Here is a 25,125-nt window from a genome sequence, read left to right as displayed (position 1 = left end):
TTCCTTTTACTTCTTGCTAACTTCAGAAGCCAGAGTCATGGTAAAGTCTCTCAGGTAAAAGATGAGTGGATATTATTTCCTCTGAAGTTGGTTAATCCCATTTTTTCTTTTCTTTTTTTTTCTTTTTTTTTTTTTTGAGACACAGTCTCGCTCTGTCATCCAGGCTAGAGTGCAGTAGCGTGATCTTGGCTCACCGGAACCTCCACTTCCCAGGTTCAAGAGATCCTCCCACCTCAGCCTCCTGAGTAGCTGGGACTACAGGCACGTGCCACCATGCTTGGCTAATTTTTGTTTTTTTTTTGTAGAGATTGGGTTTCACCATGTTGCCAGGTCTGGTCTCGAACTCCTGAGCTCAAGTGACCTGCCTTCCTTGGCCTCCCAAAGTGCTAGGATTACAGGCGTGAGCCACCGTGCCTGGCCTAACCCTGCTTTTGAATTTCCGGGAGGTATTATTAGGCAATCATTCTTGCCATCAGCATCCCCCACCCCCCAGCACCGGCTATTTTCATAGCCCAGTGGCTTCTCAGGCACCCTGCCTAGGAATGAGTGATTCTACATGAATGAATTTTTTAAGATAACACATTTAAGAGCCAAACTTATTGTATTTCAATAGAAATCTTTCTAAGAGGATTCACGCTCCTCTATGCCAAATTAAACAGAGTATGCAGAATAGAATTCAATTAACTGAAAGACGTGGGGTCATTAATATAGACAGCAAAACTGAACTGAGTTGCAAAATACGTATGCCCTTTGAGCATGTCTGCAATGCTAAGATGTCTTCTTTCACAGCTTTATAAAAAACCTCTTCCTTTGATGCCAAAATGTTCAGTGGTCACTTTGTACTTTCTTCAAATCAATGATAGTATAATGCAAGGAACCTTACCCTTTGATTGTCACTCAGTTTCCTTGTCTGTAAAATAGTGTTGTGGGGAAAGAATGTGACAGGAAACACTGTGTAAACCATAAAGGTTAAGGCTTAGACTTCTGAATTCCAGTAGAGAACCACATCTATTAGCTAAGTATCTCCTCATCATATATTCTCTGTCAATTTTTGGATTTGTATTTCTGAGGTCTTGAAAAAACAAGTATTGAGATTTATGCATAAATGTCATTTGATGAATATTTACAAGAGCCTATAGGATGTTAGGTGCAGTACTAGGAAGACAGAAATAAAATGTCTAGGAACTTAGAGTCCAGTTGTTAAACTCATAATTGAATCTGGAGCAGGAATGAACATAGTTCTGAATGAGGTGCTCAGTGATCTCCCAAGAACAGAATGCTAATAATCTCATCCCTTGAACATGCCTCTCTTTCTGTGTGCCCCATCTCAGGAGAGTACCACCATGCACCTGACTGCCCAAGCCCTGTGATTCATCCCTGACCCTACCTCCCTACCTTCCCTTATATCCAGTTACTTACCAAATGCAGTTAGTTCCATCTCCTAAATACCCTTCAAACATGCTAAGGCTGTCCTGATTAAACCCCTCCAATTTCTGATCAGAACTACAGCTTCAATGTCCTTTCTAATCCATCTTCCACAGCCCTGCCACACAAATCTGGCTATGTTGATCTCTTGCTTAAAACTCTTTCAGTCTCCCCATCCTCCCTCCCCTACAAATATCTCTAAGCATGGCGTATAAGGATCCTTCAAAATGTGGCCCTTGGTTTATATCTCATAATACTTGCCCAAACACCCCAGCCATACTGAACTCCCTGCAGGGGCCTCAGATCTCTCCAAGGCTAACTCTTATTGGCTATCCTTCAGTCTCCTCTCTTCTGCAGAGCTTCCCTGGTAGCCCCCATCTCCTCCACTGAGTTCTCTCCTCTGTGTTTCCCCAGCACCTTGGCCACACTTTAATTATAGAATTTATATGGCTACAAACATCATTAAATACCATATCGTAAATACCCATTTATGTGAGTGGTTAAAATGATAGTTACTGTGGTCCTCTGAGAGCCCAGGCCATCAAGTCTCGTATCACTTACATTACCGCAGTTTAGTGATCTGCATATATGACTGTTTACTTGTCTGCCTCCCTGACTAGAGTAGCTGCTCTTTAATGGTGGAAAGAGCATCTTATTCATTCTCCATCCCCAGTACCGAGCTCTGGGATTAACACAGGTTTACAGAATGACTGTTTGGGGTAGCATCAGTGGTTTTCAAACTATAATCTATGGAACTCTCAGTTCTTTTATGCAGGTGTGTGGGAAAGGGGGTGGAGATCTAAATCTCCCATCCTCTGACCAAACCAAAATAGCTTCATATTCATCTATTTTATAGGTGGGGTTTTTGAGCAACATAAAGGGGTCAAGGGCTTTTAGAAATGTGTGAAAATCAACTATTGTATCAATGGGAAGATATAATCTGATTTGCAAATGTCTTCTAGAAATACTATTTTTATGCAAATAAAAACCACAATGAAATGTCACCTCACATTTTGTTAGGATGGCTATTACAAAAAAGTCAAAAGGTAACTAGGGATGGTGAGGATGTGGAGAAAAGGGAACCCTTAAACACTGTTCACGGGAATGTAAATTGGTACAGCCATTATGGAAAACAGCATGGAGGAGGTTCCTCAAAAAACTAAAAATAGAACTACACTATGATTCAGCAATCCAACTTCTGGGTGTATATCTAAAGGAAATAAATCACTATCCTGGAGAGATATCTGCACTGCCATGTTCACTGCAGCATTATTCACAATAGCCAAGATAGGAAAACAACCCAAGGATCAGTCAATAGATGAATAAAGAAAATGTGGTATCGATACACACACCAAAATGGAATCTTATTCAGCCTTGAAAAAGGAAATTCTGTCATTTGCAACAGCGTATGAACCTGATGGTTCAGACAGATGAATATGCTAAGTGAAGTAAGTCAGACACAGAAACACAAAAACTGCATGATCTCACTTAATATGTGGAATTGTTGAACTCATAGTAGCAAAGTAGAAGAGTAGTTACCATGGGCTTGGAGGGTGGGGGAAATGAGGAGGTGTTCGTCAAAGGGGACAAACTTACTTTTATAAGATAAATATAGCATGGTGAGTATAGTTAATAATCCTGTATTTTATATTGAAAATTTGCCAAGGGAGTAGATCATAAGTGTTATCACCACACACACACACACACACACACAGTAACTGTGTGTGGGGTTGGATATATTAGCTTGATTGTGGTAATCCTTTCACAATGTTTATGTTTATCAAAACATCACATTGTACACCTTAAATATATATACTTTCTATTTGTTAATTGTACCTCAATAAAGCTGGGGAAAAATACAACTTTCACATTCCACAAGGCACAACTGTATTCAAAACTTATGTGTATCTTTACTTTGTCTCTTATTTCTTTCTTCCTGTTCTTGATCAAAGAAAGCAGCATAAGAAGAGGGTGAGAGAGAGAAAATGTTGCCATAAAGGGGCAGTCTCCTTCAATCAGGAACAGGTGGTTTATCCTAGAGTTCATTTGGAATGCATATGATACTCAAAACACAGTGTCCCTTGTAGGAGCACTGTAACAATGCCAGGGTTCTGGGCCAATAGAGAGGTAGGACTGTGGCAAGCCACAGCTCTAGGAAGAGGGCCTTTGTGCCCTAGTGTGGGGGAGAGATGCTGGCTTTCTCCATTAGGTTTGTAGCTGAAAAATGGGGATCAACAGGAATGCCACAGTGAGGATGTGGGGAGGACAATGGAAAGAGGGTGGCCAACTGAGTCATAAGCAAGAAGACAAGGAAGGGGCATCCTTGCTGTGGGGCCTGGCCTGGGGTCCCTGATGATAAGGACTAAAGTGGATTTGCTTAAGATGGAAACAGACTTTCTTGGCAAAAAGCCCTGAATTCAACAGCTCATCATTACAAAATCCCACTTATAAAAGTCTATGTCTTCTGAAAGTTCTTATGACTCTATTTAACCATAAAACTTAATGAAGACATAAGATAGCCTCTACTATTTACTTATCTGTCTGTCTGGCATATGCACATCATTATGGTGGTACTAAAAAGAATCATTATGAATAGGGACAATCATCTACCCCACCAAACACCTGGACTCACAAGAGGCCTCACATGGACTCTTCACTTGGACGTGGCTCCCCTGATGCTTTCTAGAAATGCTAGTGAAGATGACCAGTGGTGGAAGGAGGCACTGTTTGATGCCAGCCCAGCCTGGATGCTCAGTGAAGAGGATGGAGGTTAACCACATGGCTAGACACTTCTACCTATGTGAGTCAGGCAGACTAAGGGGCAGCTAACATTTCTGTTCTAGAAGAGGGTGACACTGAACAAAGGGGGATGAGAAAATGGAGGACTGGGAAAGGGAGGAGAAAAATAAGGGAAGAGCCTACTTTATAACAATATTACTAAAAAGCTTCTAAAAGCCAGGCGTGGTGGCTCACACCTGTAATCTTAGCACTTTGGGAGGCTGAGGCAGGCGATCACTTGAGGTCAGGAGTTTGAGAACAGCCTGGCCAACATGGTGAAACCCCATCTCTACTAAAAACACACAAAAAAATTAGCTGGGCGTGGTGGTGCACACCTGTAATCCTAGTTACTTGGGAGGCTGAGGTGGGAGGATTGCATGAACCCAGGAGGCGGAGGTTGCAGTGAGCCAAGATTGTGCCACTGCGCACTCTAGCCTGGGCAAACAGAGCAAGACTCCATCTCAATCAATCAATCAATATTTAATAGCTAGCTTCTAAGCTTCTCCCTCAGTCTCATTTCTCCTACTACCCACCTCAACAGAACTGTCTTAGAAAAAAATACAGATTTCAACATGTCAAACCTTCCAAGCATATCCCTTGGCTACAGGGTAACACCTACGCTTTTTGGTACGCATTTGAGATGCTTCCTGTATTTTTTTCCAGCTTCACTTTGGGCCAACCATTAGTCTTCAAAGCCGCCTCACATTTAGACACCTATGGTGGTGTCCCTCCCTCTGCTGGGACAATCTTCTCCCCACCTTCATTTTGTGAATATCAAGGTATTTCCAAAGCCCAGCTCAAATATCATCTCTCTGATGCTTTGCTAGCTTCCCACATCATCCAACCTTGCACAGCACTGTTTACATAGCTTTATTATAGTTTTTAACGTAATGAATCAAATCTAATTCATGAGTTTGTCTTCCACTAGATCATGAAGTCATCCAGCACAGGGATTTATCCCGGCACCCGCTAGAGATCATGGCCCAAGCAGGAGCTCAATAAATGTTCCTTGAAGTAAATAAAAATACAAATTTTTCTAGCTGTGGTAGTCTTCTACGAAATGGAATGTGGTTTAAGTGTGTCTTCTCTTTTCTTCTGCTGAAGCCCATCCTATCCAGCCAAGCAACTAAACACAGGCCATCACAGAGAAACTCTTTGCTTTCTATTTTTCTCTTTGACATTAAAAATTTAGATAAAATTCACAAAAAACAAAATTCACCCTTTTAAAGTAACAACCCAGTTCCAAAATATTTCTACCACCCTAAAAAGAAACCTTGTACCTGTGACAGTCATTCTCAATTCCCTTCTCCCCTCCAGTCCCTGGCAATCACTAAGTCATTGACTTCCTGTCTCTACGGACTTCCCTATTGTGGACATTTCATAGAATATGTGGCTTTTTGTGTCTGGTTTCTTTCATTTAGCATGTTTTCAAGGTACATCCGTACTGCAGCATTTATCAGTACTTCATTCCTATTTATGGTCCAATGTGAACTTCTGGATTCTTTCTATGTTTGGGCTATTATGAATAATGCCGCTATGAATGTTCATGTATAAGTTTTTATACGGACGTATGTTTTCCATTCTCTTGGATATATACCTAGAGGTGGAACTGCTGGGTCATATAATTGTTCTATGTTTAGCTTTTTGATGAATGGCCAAGCTGTATTCCACAGCAACTGTGGAACCATTTTACATTCCCACTAGCAATTTATGTGGGTTCCAATTTCCCCACATTCTTGTCACCAATTGTTATTTTCTGTTTTTCTTTTTTTTTTTTAATTACAGCCATCCTAGTGGGCATGAAGTAGTCTCTCATTGTGGTTTTGATTTGCATTTCCTTAATTAATTGTTGAGCATATTTTCATGTGCTTATTGACCATTTGTTTATCTTCTTCAGAGAAACATCTATTTAAATCCTCTCCCCATTTTTAAATTGGGCTATTTGTCTTTTTATTTATCATTGAGTTGTAAGAGCTCTTTATATATTCTGAATACCAGACCTTTATCAGATATATGATTTGCAAATATTTTCTCCCATTCTGTGGGTTGTCTTTTCACTGTCTTGATAGTGTCCTTTGACACACAAAAGTTTTTAATTTTGACAAAGCCCTCCTTTTTTGTTTTTGTTTGCTTATGCTCTTGGTGTCATAGCTAAGAAACCACTGCTAACCTAAGGTCATGGAGATTTACATCTGTGTTTCCTTTTGAGAATTTCATAGCTTTTACTCTTACATTTAAGTCTTTGATCCATTTTTTAAGTTAATTTTTGCGTATGATGCAAGGTAGGGGTCCAAATTTATTCACTTACGTATGGATATCCAGTAGTCCCAGCACCATTTGTTGAAAAGACTATTCTTTTGCCACAGAATGGTCTTGGCATCCTCATCAGAAAACAACTGACCATGCATATATAAGTTTATTTCTAGACTTTGAATTCTATTCCATATGTCTATCCTATACCACTACCATACTATCTTGATCAGTGTAATTTTGTAGTAAGTTTTGAAATCAGAAAGCATAAATCTTGCAACATTGTTTTCTTTTTTTTTTTCAATGATTGTTTTGGCTATTCTGAGTCCCTGTATTTCCATGGGAATTTTAGGATTAGTTTATCCATTTCTGCAAGAAAGCCTACTGGGATTTTAATATGATCACATTGAATCTGTAGATCAATTTTGAGAGTATTTCCATCGTAACAATATTAAGCCTCCCACTTCATGAACATAAAATGTCTTTCCATTTCTTTCTTTCTTTCTTTTTCTTTTTTTCTTTTCTTTTTTTTTGAGAGGGTGTCTCGCTCTGTCACCCAGGCTGGAGTGCAGTGCTATTATCTTGGCTCACTGCAACCTCCGTCTCCTGGGTTCAAGTGATTCTCCTGCCTCAGCCTCCCGAGTAGTGGGGATTACAGGTGCCTGCCACCCTGCCCAGCTAATTTTTGTATTTTTAGTAGAGATGGGGTTTCACCATGTTGGTCAGGCTGGTCTCAAACCCCTGACCTCGTGATCCACCCGCTTTGGCCTCCCAAAGTGCTGGAATTACAGGTGTGAGCCACCGTCTTACAGGCGTGAGCCTGGCCTGAATTACAGGCGTGAGCCTGGCCTGTCTTTGGTCTTTGTACTCCTGATAGTGACCTCAGCAAAACTAAAAAGTACCATATGAAATCAGCACTTCGGGAGGCCAAGGTAGGTAGATCACTTGAGGTCAGGAGTTCGAGAACAGCCTGGCCAACATGGGGAAAGCCCGTTTCTACTAATAATACAAAAAATTGGCCAGGTGTGGTGGCGTGTGCCTGTAGTCCCAGCTACTCGGGAGGCTGGGACAGGAGAATCGCTTGAACCCAGAAGACACAGGTTGCCGTGAGCAGAGGTTGTGCCACTCCACTCCAGCCTGGGCAACAAGAGCAAAACTCCATCTCAAAAACAAAACAAAACAAACAAATAAATAAACAAAAAACACCGAAGACAGATGGTCAGGTTGTTGGGACAAAAGGTAGCCACCAACAAGAACGAGGAGTGCCCATAGAGAACAGGGGCAATCACAAGAGGGCATAGGAAAAGCACTATGCAGAGCAGTACAGCTGTGTAAGGCGCGTTAGCCTGGGGGCAAAGGGCTCTATACACTTCAAGAGGCCCGAGAATATCAATGTCAACGCCAAACATTCTGGCAAAATGGTTGGTAAAATTCAGTGAAAGAATAAGGTAAACCCCACACAATTTTACAGCCCTGGAGGGCATCAATACATCAAAGTTTACATTCAGTACCATGTTCCGAACAAGGGACTAAGTCATTGAGAAAAGGTTAAATGATATTCACCACACTCCATCAACAGGCTGCCAAGAACAAATAGATTTTAGAAACATTTCTTTCTAAAAATGTAAATTTCTCATAGCTGTCAGAGCTTACAGTCATAAATTTCAGTTATCTAGACAATAGAGGCCGACTTATTCCCCAAAGATATCAGATGGCTAAGGCTTCAGGTACACATAGACACACATCACTTATAAAGAACCAAAGCACTTTACAATGCAGGTATTCAGGGACTTAGGGAGGACCTGATTACATAAGGACCTTAAGGTAAGAAGTTCTGTTGAGAAGCAACTCTGAGGCACCAGATGATGTCTTTAAGCTGTCACTTACACCTGAGCTAGCCAGCGACAATTCAGAGAGATGCCACCCACCAAAATTTACTTGGACCACCAAGATTTCTGATTGGAGCTCAATTCTCCTGTTACCTTGGCCACCCTCCCAGGTACTGATCTGTGGTCTGAGCTTCATGGTCATGATTCTTATTCCTGTTTAGTTTTTGGTGTCTTCTGTTTGGACATCTGGTAGCTAACTCTGGCTTTGTTCCATGATTTCACCTCCTGACTCCCAGAGTGGCTCTAACATTCATCTTTGGCCACTCCAGGACTGGCTCTTGCCCACCTTAGTGGTGTTTTACTACATCTTCACTCTTTGCCAGGCCATAACAGGTTAAGCTGAATCCACACAATAAGCAAATATGTTACACTGGGCTTTGCAATAGCTATTTTGTACTTGACACCAAACATACCCATCTTGTCTGAACTTCCCTCAGGGGAAGTAATTTTTGATCTGACTTTTCTCTAACAGGAAATAGCACATACTAGCATCAGATACCCACTTCACAACGGGGTAAATCCCACTCCCAAGCAGTAAAACGGCTCAAATTCCAACTGGGCATATTCATTCACAAATAAAAGGCCTAAAAGTCAGATGCAAATGAAGATAGCTAGCTAATTGCCCTGTGGGAACTAAAGGGGAAGACTTAGCCCTGGCAAGCAGTTAGGGAAGTTTGAGAAGTGGTTTTCAAACTTTAATGTGCAGAGAGTTACCTGAGAAACTAGTAGATTCTAGGCACGACCCCTAGAAAGTCTAATTCAATGATCTGGGCCCAGGAGTTTGCATTACAACAAAAGCCTTAGGTAATTCTGATGCAATCAGTCCTTGGTCCACCCTATGAGGAACACTGCATCACAGCAATGAGAACTCTGACAGACACATAGGACAAGCGCAGTAAGTACAGGACCCCACCAATCATTCCTTTCCGAGATGCTATGATTCATCTTGTCTAAGGCAGGTCATCTGGCCAATCCTTTCCTAATACTTTTATTGCAGAATATCAGCTCAGTTCCAAGATCAACCTGGTTTTAGTAAAGGCAATGTTCATTTCCCAAGTTTCCACAAGGAAGATGGTTTTAGAGTAAACAGGAATATATGTCTAAGTTACATTTTTCTCTTGACTAAGAAAGAAATGCTATGAAGAAAAATATATCATTTAAGTTACACATTATTGTTCTTCATCAATCTTCATCCCTTAAATAGAACATCTCCTCATGGTGATTTCAAAAGTCTCATGATTTTGCCCAAATTAAACAAGTAAGATATTTTAAATTGAATAGCAATAACTGTTACTTTAAATAAGGAATGAAAATATCTATTTGATGCAGAAAACATTCAATGAGCTGTCCAGAAACACACATAGTATTGGTGAGGAATGCCTTTACCTGGATGTTCTGATGCCTAGGAGCCTGGCAGACCAACGGTAGAGCCCAGGAAACACAGAAGGCTGTGCACGAAACTGGGTAGGCAAGTTTCCCCAGACACTTCCTCAAGCAAAACTGGAGGGGGACCTCAGGAAAACCAGTTAAGTTGGGAGGATTCTGATGGGGATAGTAGGCTTTTGGAATCTAAGATAACAGAGGATATTGATAAGCTATTAGATCCAGGAGGTCTGTCTGATATTTGAGATAATGGAGCCTCCATTTGTTTCAGGACGATGCCTTCATTTTTACATCAACATGGTTTATGGCTTGCAGGGGATATATGGACTGACTGATGCAACCATTAAGGATGTTAGAGCCCCACTCTTACTATTATTGTGATATGTATGTGTGTGTTTGTTTTTTTCCTAGGAGGATCTTTATTTTTTCTCCCAAATCTCATAACTGGTTATGCAGATGTTTAATTGAGAGGAATAATTATGAATTACGATTTTTTTCTTTCAAACTTTCCTATCTGAATCATTTATTGCCTTCCCTCTCTAATTACAAGTGTTTTAAATATTATAAAATTAAAGTTTAAAAAATAAACATTGCTAGTAGGCAAACCCAAGCCCTAAAAAGCTCAGTTTTTAAAGAAAATGTTAATGTTTCTTGAAAGCCTTGTGTATTATAAGATTGATGGTTTACAGAAAAGGAATTTAAAGTCAGAATAAGAAGTAGACAAAGTTGATTGAGAGAGAAAGGCAGGTAGATTAGCACCATGAAGGCAAAGGAACAGTGGAACTCAATGGATAAGGATGATCAGAAGTAAGCTCAATTAAAATGTGAGAATACAGGTTTCCAGCTACTAGAACACACAAGATGTTAGGGACATATTCTGAGAAAAATGCCTAATTAGGAAATTAAAGCTGAACTGTTGACCTAGAGTTTTTGAGCCCTTTTATCACTCTGATATGCTTTGGGTAAATAACTCAAGGCAGGCAAATTTCATCCAGCCTTATGCTTGCTCTTCAACTCTGACCCTTGCCTACTGAATGACTTTAAATAACTGTTGCAGAAAAAAATGATACCATTTTAATTTCCAGCTCCATCCCCATCTGGCCAGGGAGAGGGTCAATTAATATTATTGTGTTTTGTTTTTAGGGCATCTGATGCCCCTGAGGACCAGCCTGCGGGACAGTCTGTTTTTGCAGGGTTTCTTGGCCAGAATCAGAAGAGTGGGATTCAGGACAAGGCCAGTTCACGTAACACAGCTCAGAGCCATACAACACAACTTGCTCCAAGGATGTTGGGCATTGTGCTTCATTAGGAAACAAAATATAAGCTTTCCACACCATTAGGAATGACTTTAGGAGTGAAAGCACATAAGACGATGCCTCACCTCATCAACAATGCACTGCAGAAGCTGGAGAGGCTGCAATGGAAAAGAAGAGAGGAAAAAGTATTAGCCTCTATGCAATATCTTTACAGTGGAGTGGAAAGAAAAAATCATTAATGCAATAAAATATAGCAAGATTAATCAACAACAGCAAACTCTTATAAAAACATTGATGCTCAGGATGTTCTATTATTTCTAATGGTACCTAATCTAATACAGGCAGTTAAAGGTTTGCATTTTCTTCAAAATGCAATTTGCTAAGTTTAAAACAAGGCATTCAAGCATGCAAAGGAAGCAGCCATCAGGAAAAAGAAAAGTGAATTTTTTTCTGAACTCATAAAGCTTACCATTAAAGATCCCTGGTTTTTCTGAATCTGAAAAAAGGCAATATGTAATTAGCATGTCATAATCAAAATGACTCACTTGGACACATTATGATCACTGAGAGAAAATTATTGCATTGCTGGTGGCAATTTGTGGGCATGTGTTAACACAATTTACATAATGAAAATACACAAATGTTAATAGCTCGCTTCTCATTTATAGGCGAAAGTCAGCAGAATGTTAATTTCACACAACACTTTTTAGTACCCTCCAGGTTGTATTAGAATAGGGAGAAAAACCATAATCCATTTCAAAAGGCTGTTTACGATTCAGATATAAATAATGTTTTATATTGCTAGATTGTGAATACTGGGCTTAATGTTGCAATCATTGCTAATGTTATGAAGCTCACTCTTTTTAAATTAAAAACCGATTTATTTAAAATTGAAATTAAATCATAGTCAGAAATTAGAATTTTGGATTCCTGCCAGTGTCTGCTCACAATCCCCTATTTTGTGAGGAAAACTTTAATTATGTGGTTGAAGTATTTGCATCTAACTTAGAAGTGGGGTAACGACTCCACCTTTTCCAAAGTTCCTTCTGCCTGTTTCCAGGGCAGCAGTGCTCTCTGGGAAAATCAAATTCGTGGAAGTTTTACACTGATTTTTCGGGAATAAAAGCGGAGTCCAGTAAGAGTGCGTTTCTGATCAACATTCTGAAGGCAGGCTGCTCACACATTTAACACTGATAAACTGCATTTCTTAGAAAGCTACTAAAACGTGACATAAAAATTAATAAAACATCCACTTAGTCATTAAAGTACTAAACACTTCAATGCCTCCCCGTCCAGGAAAAATAAAGCTTACAGTTATTATAAACTCAATGAAAATTAAACTCCAGGTACTACATTTTCTAACAGAGAACTTTTCAGGAACAAATACTGATGGGTCAACTGTTTTCTGAGATAACTGGGCTCCAACCAGCTGGTAAAATACAGGGAAACTAGTAATAATCCCTTATATGTTTTTAAAGGTGTTTTAAAAAATTATTTCCCATATACAAACTCATTTGATCCGCACAACCACCCTGAGGTTAGCAGGGATGATCATCTTTATTCTATGATGGGAAAGCTGGGCCTACCAGAGGACAGTGTCCGGGCCTGAGGCCTCAGGGCCAGGGTGTGATGGTGCTGGGGCTCCTCCAGAGCTCCTTTCCTTCCAGCATCTGTATTACACCTGCCTATGATCATAGAGTTATTTGAAAACAACTGGATTTGTATACATTTATACTTGGTATGGTATTGTTGATAAATTATCCATCGTGACATGTTGGTTCCTCTCACCTAGACTGTGAGTTTCTCAAGAGCTGCAGCTACGTTTATGCATTTCTTTTGCATCCATGTGGCTGATCAGCACACCCTTCCTCCTACTGCCTGAGTGTTTTAAAAAGTGTTTTCCCATGTATTTGTCAAATGAACACGGTGCCCACTCATTGCTCTTATTGGCTTTTCATCACTTCCTCCCAATCACTACTTTCAGAAACCTCTGTCCCAGGTTGACTGGCTTAGTCTATGTTGATAGTCCCTGCTTGATGTTGTCCTGAATTACTGCTTCTTCTGGTTTCTCCAGTCCATGAGCACTTCCAGACGAGATTCTGCAGGTAAAGATTTACACTACAAGGGAAGGTGGAGCTGTAACCACCACCCCGAAGTGGTTAAGAATTTCAGTAACAAGCCACACTACCTTTACAAAAATACTGAAAAGCCTGGATAACCCCTCCTATGACATGAGATATCTATGGAGTTTGCTTTTATTTTTTTTTCAAGCACACACTGATACTCCCCCCACCCCTACATTCCTAGTAAGATATATCTACTTCAATAGCAGAGTTATTTGTAATGAACGAAGAATCAGAAATCCATTTCTGACATCAAACAGAATGTGCTTCACAAATTTCCAAGAGTCAGGGGGATGACAACATTCTCTGAGGAGAACATGCAGCAAATATTCTAAGTGAGAGGTTTTGAAATGAATTCAGAAATGGATTATGAAACACTGTCCCCAGTAACATATGAGTTGTGTGAATCAGATTAACTGAGGGGAGGAAACTTCCTCATGAACTGAGGTCTTAAAGAAAGTCTCTAGTTTGCCCTATTTTGCAGGTTAAAAGCTTAGTCTAAGTCAACTTAAAATTGTACTATTTATGCTTGCTCTTCACTAAAAGAAAGAGAAAAACAGCTATATCGAAGTCTTTTTTTATAATCTTATAACTATACCGTTTTGCCCAGGTTTTTAAAGAGAGACGTTATCAGGTTTTATTACACAGTCTTGATAGCAACATATTATATGAAATCATCTTCATAAATTTTGTATTAAGGTAGTACTGCCAGTACCTGAAATGGATTCAAAATGCTTAAGATACTCAATTACTTTTTAACAGTTACACAATGCAGTGACTTATATCTTCTATTTCACAAGAATTTGATGATGCAACATCATTGTAATTGATTCATTTTCTCAATTAAATAAAGCTACTGTTCTTTTCTTTATATGAATGCCACATAGACCATAGAGTTAGATGTATTATCTCTTTTTTCTGTCTCAGATATATTGCCGTAAAGGCTGTATTCTGTTCCTCTGTTAATTCCACCAGAAAATTTAATGCCACAGTCATATTTTTAAAATTCTGAACTGCCATGTACTCGGCTGTATTTATATTAGGCATGTTTTTCACTGCTAAACTCTTTGTTGTTTACCTTTTTCAAGATCACATTAATGTATAGGCACAGCAACCATAAAACAGATCCAAACAGTCAAGCTGCAGTCATTGCCTCTGCTTTTGCACACAGTTCACGAAAAAGTGAAGCCCCTAGTTTTATAGCACATTAAAAGTGGAACCAAGGGTCCTCAATATAAAATGTTGGCTTTGTGAATGCCTATCTTTATTCTGGGTCTGCCTTCCAAATGCTTAGCTGTGAGAGCAGAGTTCAGAGGAACGCAATAATATTGTTAGGGCTGATGTACTGCCTGCACCTCACAACATATGACACGCTGTTTATAACTAACTTGTCCAAGCCCTCATTCCTGCTTATACATTTTGCATGTGTTGAGTGTCTTCTATGTCTAACTAGTACTTTGGGACAATGAGAGAACAATAATTGTTCCAGTCACACACTTTGTTAATCAGTCTCTAGAACTAGTTGCATTTTGATAGATGAACCTCTTCCCTTTTCTGGGCATAGATTTTTTTTTTTTCTTTCATTAGCTGTTAGATTCAAGATTTAAAACCACACTAACAGGGGATAGTTACATCTCATTCTGATGTAAGACAGATGCTTATGTGTTTAAATGGGGAAGAATGACTTCATAAAAGGCAGCCACAAGTACCAGTTAGGTCTTGGTATTATTATAGTAACATTTATCATATATTTCCTTATAAGGACCATCCAGTTAGCAATTAGAAAACTCTTATAACACGACTTATGACTGTGAAAAATGATGCTAGAAAGGAAATTGCCAATGTAAAAGTTTGCTTGTGGGGCCTCAACTATTTAGCCAATGGCTCTGGTGATAAAAAGCAATTTTGGAAGTCTCACTTTATGCTTTGCTCTCTGTAGAGGAGCTTTTTACATAAGTGGTAAAACAGATCTTGTTACCAGCCCCTTTTACATTATATTCAGAGGCACAATCAGAAAACTAAAATAATCTACCTATGTAACTTAGAGAAGACACCAGCTATAGTTTTCATTTTCTCTTTTACTCTCTGAAATTATGGCTTGCCTTGCAGCTCTTGTCTGGAAGATTTATGTGTGACCTAGGTCAGATCTGCCAATATCAGTTGACAAATTTTCTCTTTACATATTTACTGCTTTTCAAGCTTGTATTATTTTCTCTTAAATAGAAAGAAGAAATATAAAATTAAATCATATGGTTGGAATTTTTAAAGAATAGCATTTTCATTTGTTGTGCTACTGGCATCACATTCTAGCTTTCAATGTTGAGCTCTTTATTCTTTTTTTTAAAACTTCAAATTTTAGGAGCTGTGGCTATTTTGCAAGGACTCTCTTTTCAAATCAGATGCATTAAGCTATAACCCTGGCTAAATATAAACAGGGATTATGGGAAACTGAGACATTCATATTCTAAATGAAGAATTATGATTTAAAATATTTATGAAAGGAAGGAACCCCAGAGATGATCTAGTTCAATCTATTCACTTTGCTTTAGGGAAGCTGAGGCTCAGAGGGGAGCAGCGCCCAAAGTCATAGTTAGTGCCTGGCCTGACCCTGACAGCTGGGTTAGGAGGCTGTCCACTGTGAGGAAAATGCATAAACTTTGGAGTGAGAAAGACCCCTGGGATTCTAGTGAGATGCCCATGGTCCCCAGAAGCCCCCTCCCTTCAGTGGGGCTTAGAGTTCTCATCTACAAAGTGAAGGAATAAGCTAGAGAAGCCCAAAGATTCCTTGGAGCCAGAGCTTCCCATTCAGGAGCCATGTTTATTTTTCCTACCCAAGGGTAGGTGCCAGCAATCAATCTAATTTTATCTGGCACTGTGCTGGATATTAAAACTTAGGGACATACAACCTCCAGTCCATTATAACTTGCAAAAACAAAGTGTCCATATCTCAAAAAGCCTTCAATGAGAAAAACAAAACCACTCTTACATGATAAGCTTTATATACATTGCCTAGTACCACTAACTTAAAGAGTTCCCAAACAAATGACTTTTAAATAAAGGAAGAGAATGAAATTTACTCTGGCTAACTACAAATGGGACTTTTGGCAAACGGATATGTGAAGATACTAAATGCATTAAGAAACAAAATAAATGGATAATATATACTACTTCCAATAATTTCAGGTGAACACGTATAATTCACTTGTGCAATCCTATCTCCTCTGTTTATCAGCCTCTGTCCTTGCTCAAGTTCTTATCATGTCTGTGGGTCTATTAGCATATTTTCACAGGACCTAAAAAAGTCACAAGAAGATTTAGCAGGCAGCTACTCAATAGGTTATAAGAAAGAACCAATGATTCTCACATTCTAAGATCTACTCACTGGCACCTTCTTTCTGGTGCAAATCTCAGATCCAGCTGGGGTGCTGTATTCAGAAGTGACCAGTTTTGAAAAGCAAAAACTACATATCCCTGAATTTAGTAAGCAGCTAGATGGGACAGAAAGGCTTTAAGGTGCCTACAGGAGGGCACAGCTCTGATGGGACCAGACAGAAAATCATCACAGCCATAAATTAGTTTACTTGGCTCTCACTGCTTCCTATCAAGGACAATGCATTTTCACACAAAATACAACAGCTGGAGCATTGAGGTACAGCGAAATATTATTCATTCGCTGGGTCTGCCAGTCAGTGAGCAGGAAAAAAAAGGACCTGGCTGCCAGTTCATACTGTTTTATCCTTTGTGTATTTAAAATTGACATAGCTCATGTCCCACCCCACATAGGTGTATAAGAGCCATAGCAAATCTTACTCTTGGTAATTGCACATTTTAATGTTTAGACTTGAATTTTGCAAGGAAAGCAGGGGCTTAGAATTGTAATTTAAAATGATTAATGTGAATTATAAAATCTTTTTCCTGATGGTATGAGGTCTGTCCACAGAGTCCATTAAGTACCTAAGTTTTGAAGATTTTAGACATCTGCCATATCAAACTTTTCTCCTTTCTTTGTCCCAAAAGAAGGGTGGCCTTATTTCAGAATCCAGTTTAAGAATATTAATTGTGTGTGGAGACATGGGAAAGGGGCAGCTGGGGGAAGGAGGTGTTGCTTTTTCTGAGAACAGTCCTTTAGACTACTCTACTCTTTATGGTGAAATAAATCTGCTACAGCAACATTTTAATGTTTCAAAATGTCTGAGAGGGTTTTTCCAAAGCTTTCATTTAGTTTGCACCTCTCTTAGCTTAAATCCTCTACATGATGTTGGAAGTCACCTACTACAATTCTTTGCCTAATGTAGAAATTCACTTTATAATATTCCAAACATACAGGTATTCTGTCTTTGCTACAAGACTTCCAATGATGAGATTCCAATGATTCTCTTTTGGGCAGATTAAACTGTTAACAAAGTTCTTTCTTGGCTGGGCACGGTGGCTCACGCCTGTAATCCCAGCACTTTGGGAGGCTGAGGCGGGCGGATCACAAGGTCAGATCATGACCATCCTGGCTAACACAGTAAAACCCCGTCTCTACTAAAGATACAAAAAATTAGCCGGGCATGGTGGCAGGCACCTGTAGTCCCAGCTACTCGGGAGGCTGAGGCAGGAGAATGGCATGAACCTGGGAGGCGGAGCTTGCAGTGAGCTGAGATCGCGCCACTGCACTCCAGCCTGGGCGACAAAGCGAGACTCCCTCTCAAAAAAAAAAAAAAAAAAAAGAAAGTTCCTTCTTATTTTGAATCCAAGAAGTATGTCTTTCTGTAAGATGTGCCCATGATCTGGAGCTATGGCATATAAGTTTAATGACAGCTCTTCACATATTTGAAGATAGCGGTCATGTCTCCACAATGTTGTCTTTCTTGAATGAACATCCCTGTTTTCTCCTTATGATCAGTTGGTATTTTGGTTGCCCTCTATCCTTCTCCCCTTTATTACTAAGGATACTCCAACAACACTCCCCCACCTCCAAGAAGCCCATGTGTTCCATGGGAAGATGACTTCACCCCTAGCTCTAGGGTATGGTAGGTGGTTCAGGCCTAAATTAGTCAGCAACATCTAAATCCCCTGGGCACAGGGAGTTGAACTGGTCCAATGAAACTGCAGTCTAAGGCCTTTGGTTGCTTCTGAGGAAAAGAGACCTGCTGTTCCCCTCTCAGACAGGAAGTGGGTTGCTCCAGGAACCCCAATAACCATTCTTGGTCTGTGAAGGAAGAAGCCTACTAAGGAGAGAACTGAATATGAATTGCTGAGTCAAGTCCCAGCTAAAACCAACAAGCAAGACTAGGCTTTACAGTCATGCAGTCCAGTTATTTCCCCTTGTGGTTAGGGCTCCTTTGAGTTGAGTTTTCTGTTACCTGGACATGAAAGCTGCCTGAAGAACCCAGGCATGATTTCCCATTCTCCACCACCACAGTCACCTTTCTCTGAATTTGTTTCCATATATGTATGTTCCTCATAAAGTATGACACCCACACCTGAACACAGACCTCAGATTGACGGGCTTCGATCACTATGTTTTGGACCTGATACAGCAGACAGCCAAGACTCAAGGAGGCTAAAAGTGCATTCACTTTTTTTTTTTTTTTGAGACAGAGTCTCACTTTGTCACCAGGCTGGAGGGCAGTGGCGCGATCTCAGCTCACTGCAACCTCCACCTTCCGGGTTCAAGCAATTCTCCTACCTCAGCCTCCTGAGTACCTGAGATTACAGATGCATGCCACCATGTCTGGCTAATTTTTGTATTTTTAGTAGAGAAGGGGTTTCATCATGTTGGCCAGGCTGGTCTTGAACTCTTGGCCTCAAGCGATCTGCCTATCTCAGCCTCCCAAAGTGCTGGGATTATAGGCATGAGCCACCACGCCAGGCCATGCATTCACATTTCTGATAGCCTTATCATACAGTTGGCTCAAATGAGAGAAAACCGAGAAGTATATAAATCTTACTGAAAGAAGTATATCTTTTTTATATACTGAAAAAGAAATCTGAGACTGAAAAGGAAACACTTTTTTTTTTTTTTTTGAGACAGGTTCTCACTCTATTGCTCAAGATGGGGTGCAGTGGTGCAATCATAGCTCACTGCAGCCTTGACCTCCCTGGACTCAAGTGATCCTCCCACCTCCGCCTCCTGAGTAGCTGGGACTACAGGTGTGTGTCCATGTGAAGACACGTTGTCACATATCCTCAGAAGGTTATGCTCAGGTATTCGTGCTGGCTGGATAGAGTGGGAGGATGGGACATGGAAGAAAAGTAACGGGCCAAAACAATTGATTTAGAGCCTCAGGATTTGTGTTCTTGGTTCCCTCTGATTGCAAAATTTGCTTTGCCAACATGTAAAAAGTAAACTTGGGCTACATAATTACTTTATCGATTTCATATATGTTTATTAAGTCCTTATGCTATGCCAGGCGCTATACTAGACTCTAGGACCCAAAAGATGGATAGAATACAATTGCTGGCCCACAGAAATGAGTGACTTATTAAAGGTTCCTGAAACCTAGTAGCAGGGCTAAGATTTAATTAAGCACAGGGCTTGGACCCTCCTCTAAAAGTCACTCAGTATTTGGACAAAATACAAGTCTCTGGAGTTTTGATTTCTTCCCTCAGGGCTCTATAGATTTCTAAGACAGCTTCCCCCCATCCTTCCAACCCCTAAAGCTCCCTACTACATGGTAATGTTTCTAGGCATTGTAAGAAAGGTTGCTGCATTAGTTTTGGTTCCACATATCACTGAACATTTTTTTACCATGATATCTTTGGATGTGGCCTACTGAGATTTTGAGATCAGTTATAATTGCAGCCAATACATGGTTCATATGGGATAAGGAGGGAAAGAATCTTAAAATTGGCCAGGTGCAGTGGCTCACGCCTGTAATCCTAGCACTTTGGGTGGCCGAGGTGGGTGGATCACCTGAGGTCAGGAGTTCGAGATCAGCCTGCCCAATATGGCGAAACCCCATCTCTACTAAAAATACAAAAATTAGCCAGGTGTGGTGGCATGTGCCTGCAATCCCAGCTACTAGGGCGGCTGAGGCAGGAGAATTGCTTGAACCCGGGAGGAGGAGGTTGCAGTGAACCGAGATTGTGCCACTGCACTCCAGCCTGGGTGACAGAGTGAGACTCCATCTCAAAAAAAAAAAAAAAAAAAAAAAAAATATATATATATATATATATAGTCACACACAATCTTGTGAATTAACGTGTCTTACTGGCTTGACTGTAAATGAAATTTAAAATAGATTTAAACAAAATAAGTCATGGATCAAGAATGAACTGGATAAAGTTTGACTTACTTTATCTTTTTTTTTTTTTTTTTTTGAGACAGGGTCTCACTCTGTTGCCCAGGCTGGAATGCAGTGGCACGATCATGGCTCATTATAGTCTGGACCTCCTGGGCACAAGTGATCCTCTCTCCTCAGCCTCCTGAATAGCTGGGACTATAGGCATATGCCACCACACCTAGCTGGTTTTTAAATTTTTTGTAGAGACGGGGTCTCCCTGTGTTGCCCAGGCTGGTCTCAAACTCCTGGGCTCACGTGATTCTCCTGCCTTGGGCTCCCGAAGTGCTAGGATTACAGGTTTGAGCCAGCACACCTGGCTCCAATGTTTGATATTTGATTCAGAGTTTTACTTCACACCTCCCATATTTTGATATAGGTACAATCAGGTTTCAGTAAACTCCAAGGAAGTAATCGGGGGGAGATGGCGATGAGCAAGAGGGCTGAAGGTGTGGACAGGAGGAGGAAGCTGCTCATCCAAGGTGAAAGCAGACCGTAGAAGTATCCTGTCCAGCATTTTTCAGACTCTGTTTACCAAATAACTCTTAGTTCAAATAAGATATTACTTAGATGCATTTAAAAATTACCAGATAGAAGCAGAGCTGCTCTTGTGGTTGTGTGTACATATCTGTGTGGGTGGATCCCCATCTCCTCTATGCACTGTCTACCCACAATTCTGTAAATCACTAACCTAGGGCATTTCCATCATTTTCCAGGTGAGGAGGGTGAAGTCCAAAAAGAAAGAAGGTCAAGCAACTAATAAGAAAAGCCAAGACCAGAACTCAGGTTAGCTCTGTGTGTATGTTTGGGTAGAAATCATATACTGTCAGTGACTTAATTTGTCACTTGTCCGGCGTGTCATTTGCTGCCTCCTATGCCCTCTACCCTGAAACACTGAGTGTTTCCAGCTGCCTGGCTACCAAGAAGGCATAGGGCTATCCAAAGAGCAGGGCCTGGAAGGAAGCCTTTGGCCAGGAACTTTCTTTTGTTTAAAGGATTTTACCAACTAGGCCTAGAGTCCAGGTCTCCTCATGCCTTATGCCCAGAAGAGTGCTCTCTGCAACTTGTTTCTGAACAGAAAACAAAACAAGACAAGCTTCATTACCCCTTTGGTCTCTCCTTCTCTGAACCTGTAGGCCAATAGCTTCTTCTCTCATAAGACTATTCTAGGCCAAGTGCAGTGGCTCACGCCTGTAATCCCAGTACTTTGGGAGGCTGAGGCAGGCAGGTCACCTGAGGTCAGGAGTTCGAGACTAGCCTGGCCAACATGGCGAAATCTCATCTCTATTAAAAATACAAAAATTAGCTGGGTATGACGGTGCACTCCTATAATCCCAGCTACTCGGGAGGCTGAGGCAGGAGAATCACTTGAACCTGGGAGGCAGAGGTTGCAGTGAGCCAAGATCATGCCACTCCACTCCAGCCTGGGTGACAAGTGAGACTCTGTCTCAAAAAAAAAAAAAAAAAAAAAAAAGACTATTCTATTCCCCAAGCTGTTCTTTCCTTCTCCTCGTGGTGGTCACCATCTGCAGACATTGATGTGTGCAGCCTAACAGTCCACACTTGGTTCCAAATGGCTGCCTTGGTTTCCCAAAATTCCTTGGAGATGACACCTTGGCTCTGTGCATAAACAGACAACTGCCTCCTTTCCTGGCTCCTTAGTGGTCTCTGGGACCCTCTTTCCACCTGGTGTGTCCTGGCAATCTCCAGCCCTAAATCGAATCAGCTCTTTGCTCCTTTTAGGCAACTCATTGATTTTTCAATGAACTTAGCTCGTCTGTTTTATTGGCACTGAAGAGGGTTGGGTTCTTAGCATCATTAACATTTTAGTTGAGGAAGAATTCCCAAACCTCCCAGGCATTAATCCATAACTGTTAAACATCTAAAAAGTAATCTATGCTCAAACAAAGCTCGGCCAGGTCTGTCCCCTTTTTAACTTGGAAGCCAATGAGCCCCTATCCCCAAGTCTACCCAAGTTTTCCATACTGAATGGTGATGAGTAAAACACTGGAGTATAATAAAAGTTGATGTCTTTGTCTGTTGCTGCTGCTACTACTGCTGTTGAGGACCATTATCCCCCCAGGGATCCATAGCCAGTCAGCAATTACCTGGCAGGCACAGAGCATCCTGGGACAGTAATTTTCATCTCTGCAGACACACCAGTTGGAGGCAGTACTTCAGTGGATATGTGTGTAAAATAGGGATGGCCATTTAGACTCACAATCTCTGGATGCCTTATCTCACTTTCTCCCGCACCATCCCTCTAGAGTAAAAAGACCACTGCACTGTGAGTAGGAGACAGTCTGGCCCTGTTGCTGAATACCTGGTAATCATGAGTGAGTCATTTAATGGCTGTGGATTCCTATTTCCTCATCTGTAATCTAAGAATTGGACTAGATGATTGTAAGATCTCTTCACATGCTGAAATCCTATGATTCCATAAAGTAGCAGACTGCATCAATAAAAGCAAAGGGAGAGAAATGGAAGGCCTAGTGGACTGCAGAGCTTAAGAGGGAGAGATAATAGCAAACCTGCCACATGAAAGCCAGACTGAACACCAAGTTCATTAACTTTCAATTCTGTTTCTGGGGGCTAAATTGATTATTTAAAATTTGTAAGGGAATCATGGTCCCCAGTAACTGAACTAAAAATGACAAGATTCTGTATATAATTCCATATATTATATGGTGATTGTGAATGATAAATTATAACTCAAAAAAGAAAGACTGTAAAGGAAGGCTCTTGTGGGATCAGAAAAATAATTCATTTTAGTCCTACCTGGTGTGAGACATGGTCATATATTTTCAGAGTTACATAGGTAAATCCCTAAAGAACTTTCTGGAAATATAAATAATACTAATATTACCTAGCTCTTGTTTACCACCTTATATTTTTCAAAGTGCTCTCTTAGGCATTAGTCCATTTGATCATGACAATTCCTCCCCAGCAGTCTAGAAAATGCCCTGTGATATACCAAGCCAAATTCATAAAGGGTGGCAGGGAACCCCTCAGAGGCATGTGCCAACTGTCCTCATGGGCAGAGACCTTAAAATGCAATGACTTCCAACCTCAGATTAGCCCCAGTCATGTCAAGGGGATTCACAAAATTCTCAAACCCAATTTCTTTATCTGGTCCCTGCTACACTTGCCATCTCCATCCTGACACATTACCTCCCTCCTCTACCATGCTCCCCTCCCTTTTCTTACTTCCTTCCCATGGTGACTTTAAAAGTTACCTAGGAGAATTGCTAAACTGTTAGGGAAATGAAAGTAACAACAGTAGTACTGTTAAAGTACTGGAACGACACCAAATATAATATGCTGTTTTAGACTTTTATCTTTTACCAGATGAACCTCATTTGGACTTGAGTACCTAGCACATCCTTTCCCATGCTTCTTGCAAAGGGAGAGAAGTGGAAGGCCTCCTGGACCACAGAGCCTAGGAGGGAGAGATAATAGCAAAGCTGCCACATGAAAGCCAGACTGGACACCAAGTTTATTATTATGACATGGTGTCCAAGTTCATTACTTTAACCTTCTATTCTATTTCTGGGCTAAACCGATTATTTAAAAATTACAGAGGAATCATGGTCCCATCCTTCTTGCCTCAGAGCCTCGGCTCAAGCATCAGCTATCTACTCTGTGAAACCTTCTTGGTTTCCTGAAGTGAGCTGACCACTCCCTTTTCCTCTTGAGGTCAGAGCGTCCCATCTCCTGGAGGATTCCTTTTATATCAACTGCCATTGGTTTTATATTTTTCTTCCAACTGGACTGGACTCTTGAGAGCAGAGACCACATCTGTTTCATTTTTGTGCTCCTAGTGCTTAGTCAGGCACAGAGTAGGTGCTCAGTGACAAATAATGTTGAATTGAGATGTATGTAATACAATAGTTTAGAAGGTACTACAGAATCAAACCAACATGAGGTTAGTGCTTTCAAACAACACAGGAATCACGAACCTAACTGGCCAAATACAGATATCTCAATTGAAGTATTAACAAATAATTTATCTTTAATGAAGAATTTCACATTTCTAAGCTACTCACACATTGGGGATGATATCTCTTCCATTTCTGCTCTATTTTAAAGACATACTAGGAACCCACCTCCTGTTTCTGGCATAGGCTAAGCAGATAAAATAGTGAGACTTCTTGATAAGTACACAATAGATATGCAGAAGAATTTGACACTGGCAATTTAAAAATTCCTAGGAAGAAGCAAATGTGTATAAGTGAACATCTTCATGTCACTTAAATTTCGTCTCTGCATTTTATAGAATATAAATCTGATTTTATGCTTAAAATATCAGGATATTTTAAATGTCTATATCCTAAATAGCGAGGACAAAAGTAAAATGAATTAAAACATATAGGCTAGACATTTGTTTAGAAAAAAAATTGCATGCATATTGCCCCTTTAAACTCTTGCAAATTAAAGGTGAGTACTTGAAGTTTGGGGTGATTACTCATTGACATTTTTTCCTTGATTAAAGACCTCACACACGAAAAACTGCATATTTAAAAATTTACTTAAATCCTTGATGTCCCAAACTTCAAAAAGTTTATGCAACAAAGGATAGATTCTAATACCTCTTTTCAAAGAGTGCAAACTTTTTAGGTATTTTGCAATTCCAGGCGTGATCAGTAAACATAAATAAGATAATGATATCTGTGGTCTAAATTTAACATCGAATATAAGACATCAGTAAACAATCAACATTAGAATTAGTAACAATATACTAGTCAAAGGCTTT

The 25,125-nt window shown here is 40.3% G+C and overlaps 1 protein-coding gene across 7 annotated transcripts in view; it reads right to left on the bottom strand.

The window, feature by feature from the left end:
* The window catches only part of MAP2K5 (mitogen-activated protein kinase kinase 5), a 260,308-nt gene that overhangs the window by 47,695 nt on the left and 187,488 nt on the right, over positions 1-25,125 (bottom strand). For all 7 annotated transcript variants that reach the window (XR_010137177.1, XM_063716193.1, XM_054531617.2 and 4 more), the window contains 2 exons: positions 11,451-11,477; positions 11,107-11,139 (listed from right to left, as the gene is read on the bottom strand). Coding sequence is in view for 6 of the 7 variants with exons in the window: in XM_063716193.1 (XP_063572263.1) it covers positions 11,107-11,139; positions 11,451-11,477 (60 nt within the window). In the remaining variant the exon portion in view is untranslated. The remainder of the gene's footprint in view (positions 1-11,106; positions 11,140-11,450; positions 11,478-25,125) is intronic.

Source organism: Pongo abelii, chromosome 16 (genome assembly GCF_028885655.2).
Source record: "Pongo abelii isolate AG06213 chromosome 16, NHGRI_mPonAbe1-v2.0_pri, whole genome shotgun sequence".
Taxonomy (NCBI): domain Eukaryota; kingdom Metazoa; phylum Chordata; class Mammalia; order Primates; family Hominidae; genus Pongo; species Pongo abelii.
This window is presented reverse-complemented; position numbering and strand designations above follow the sequence as displayed.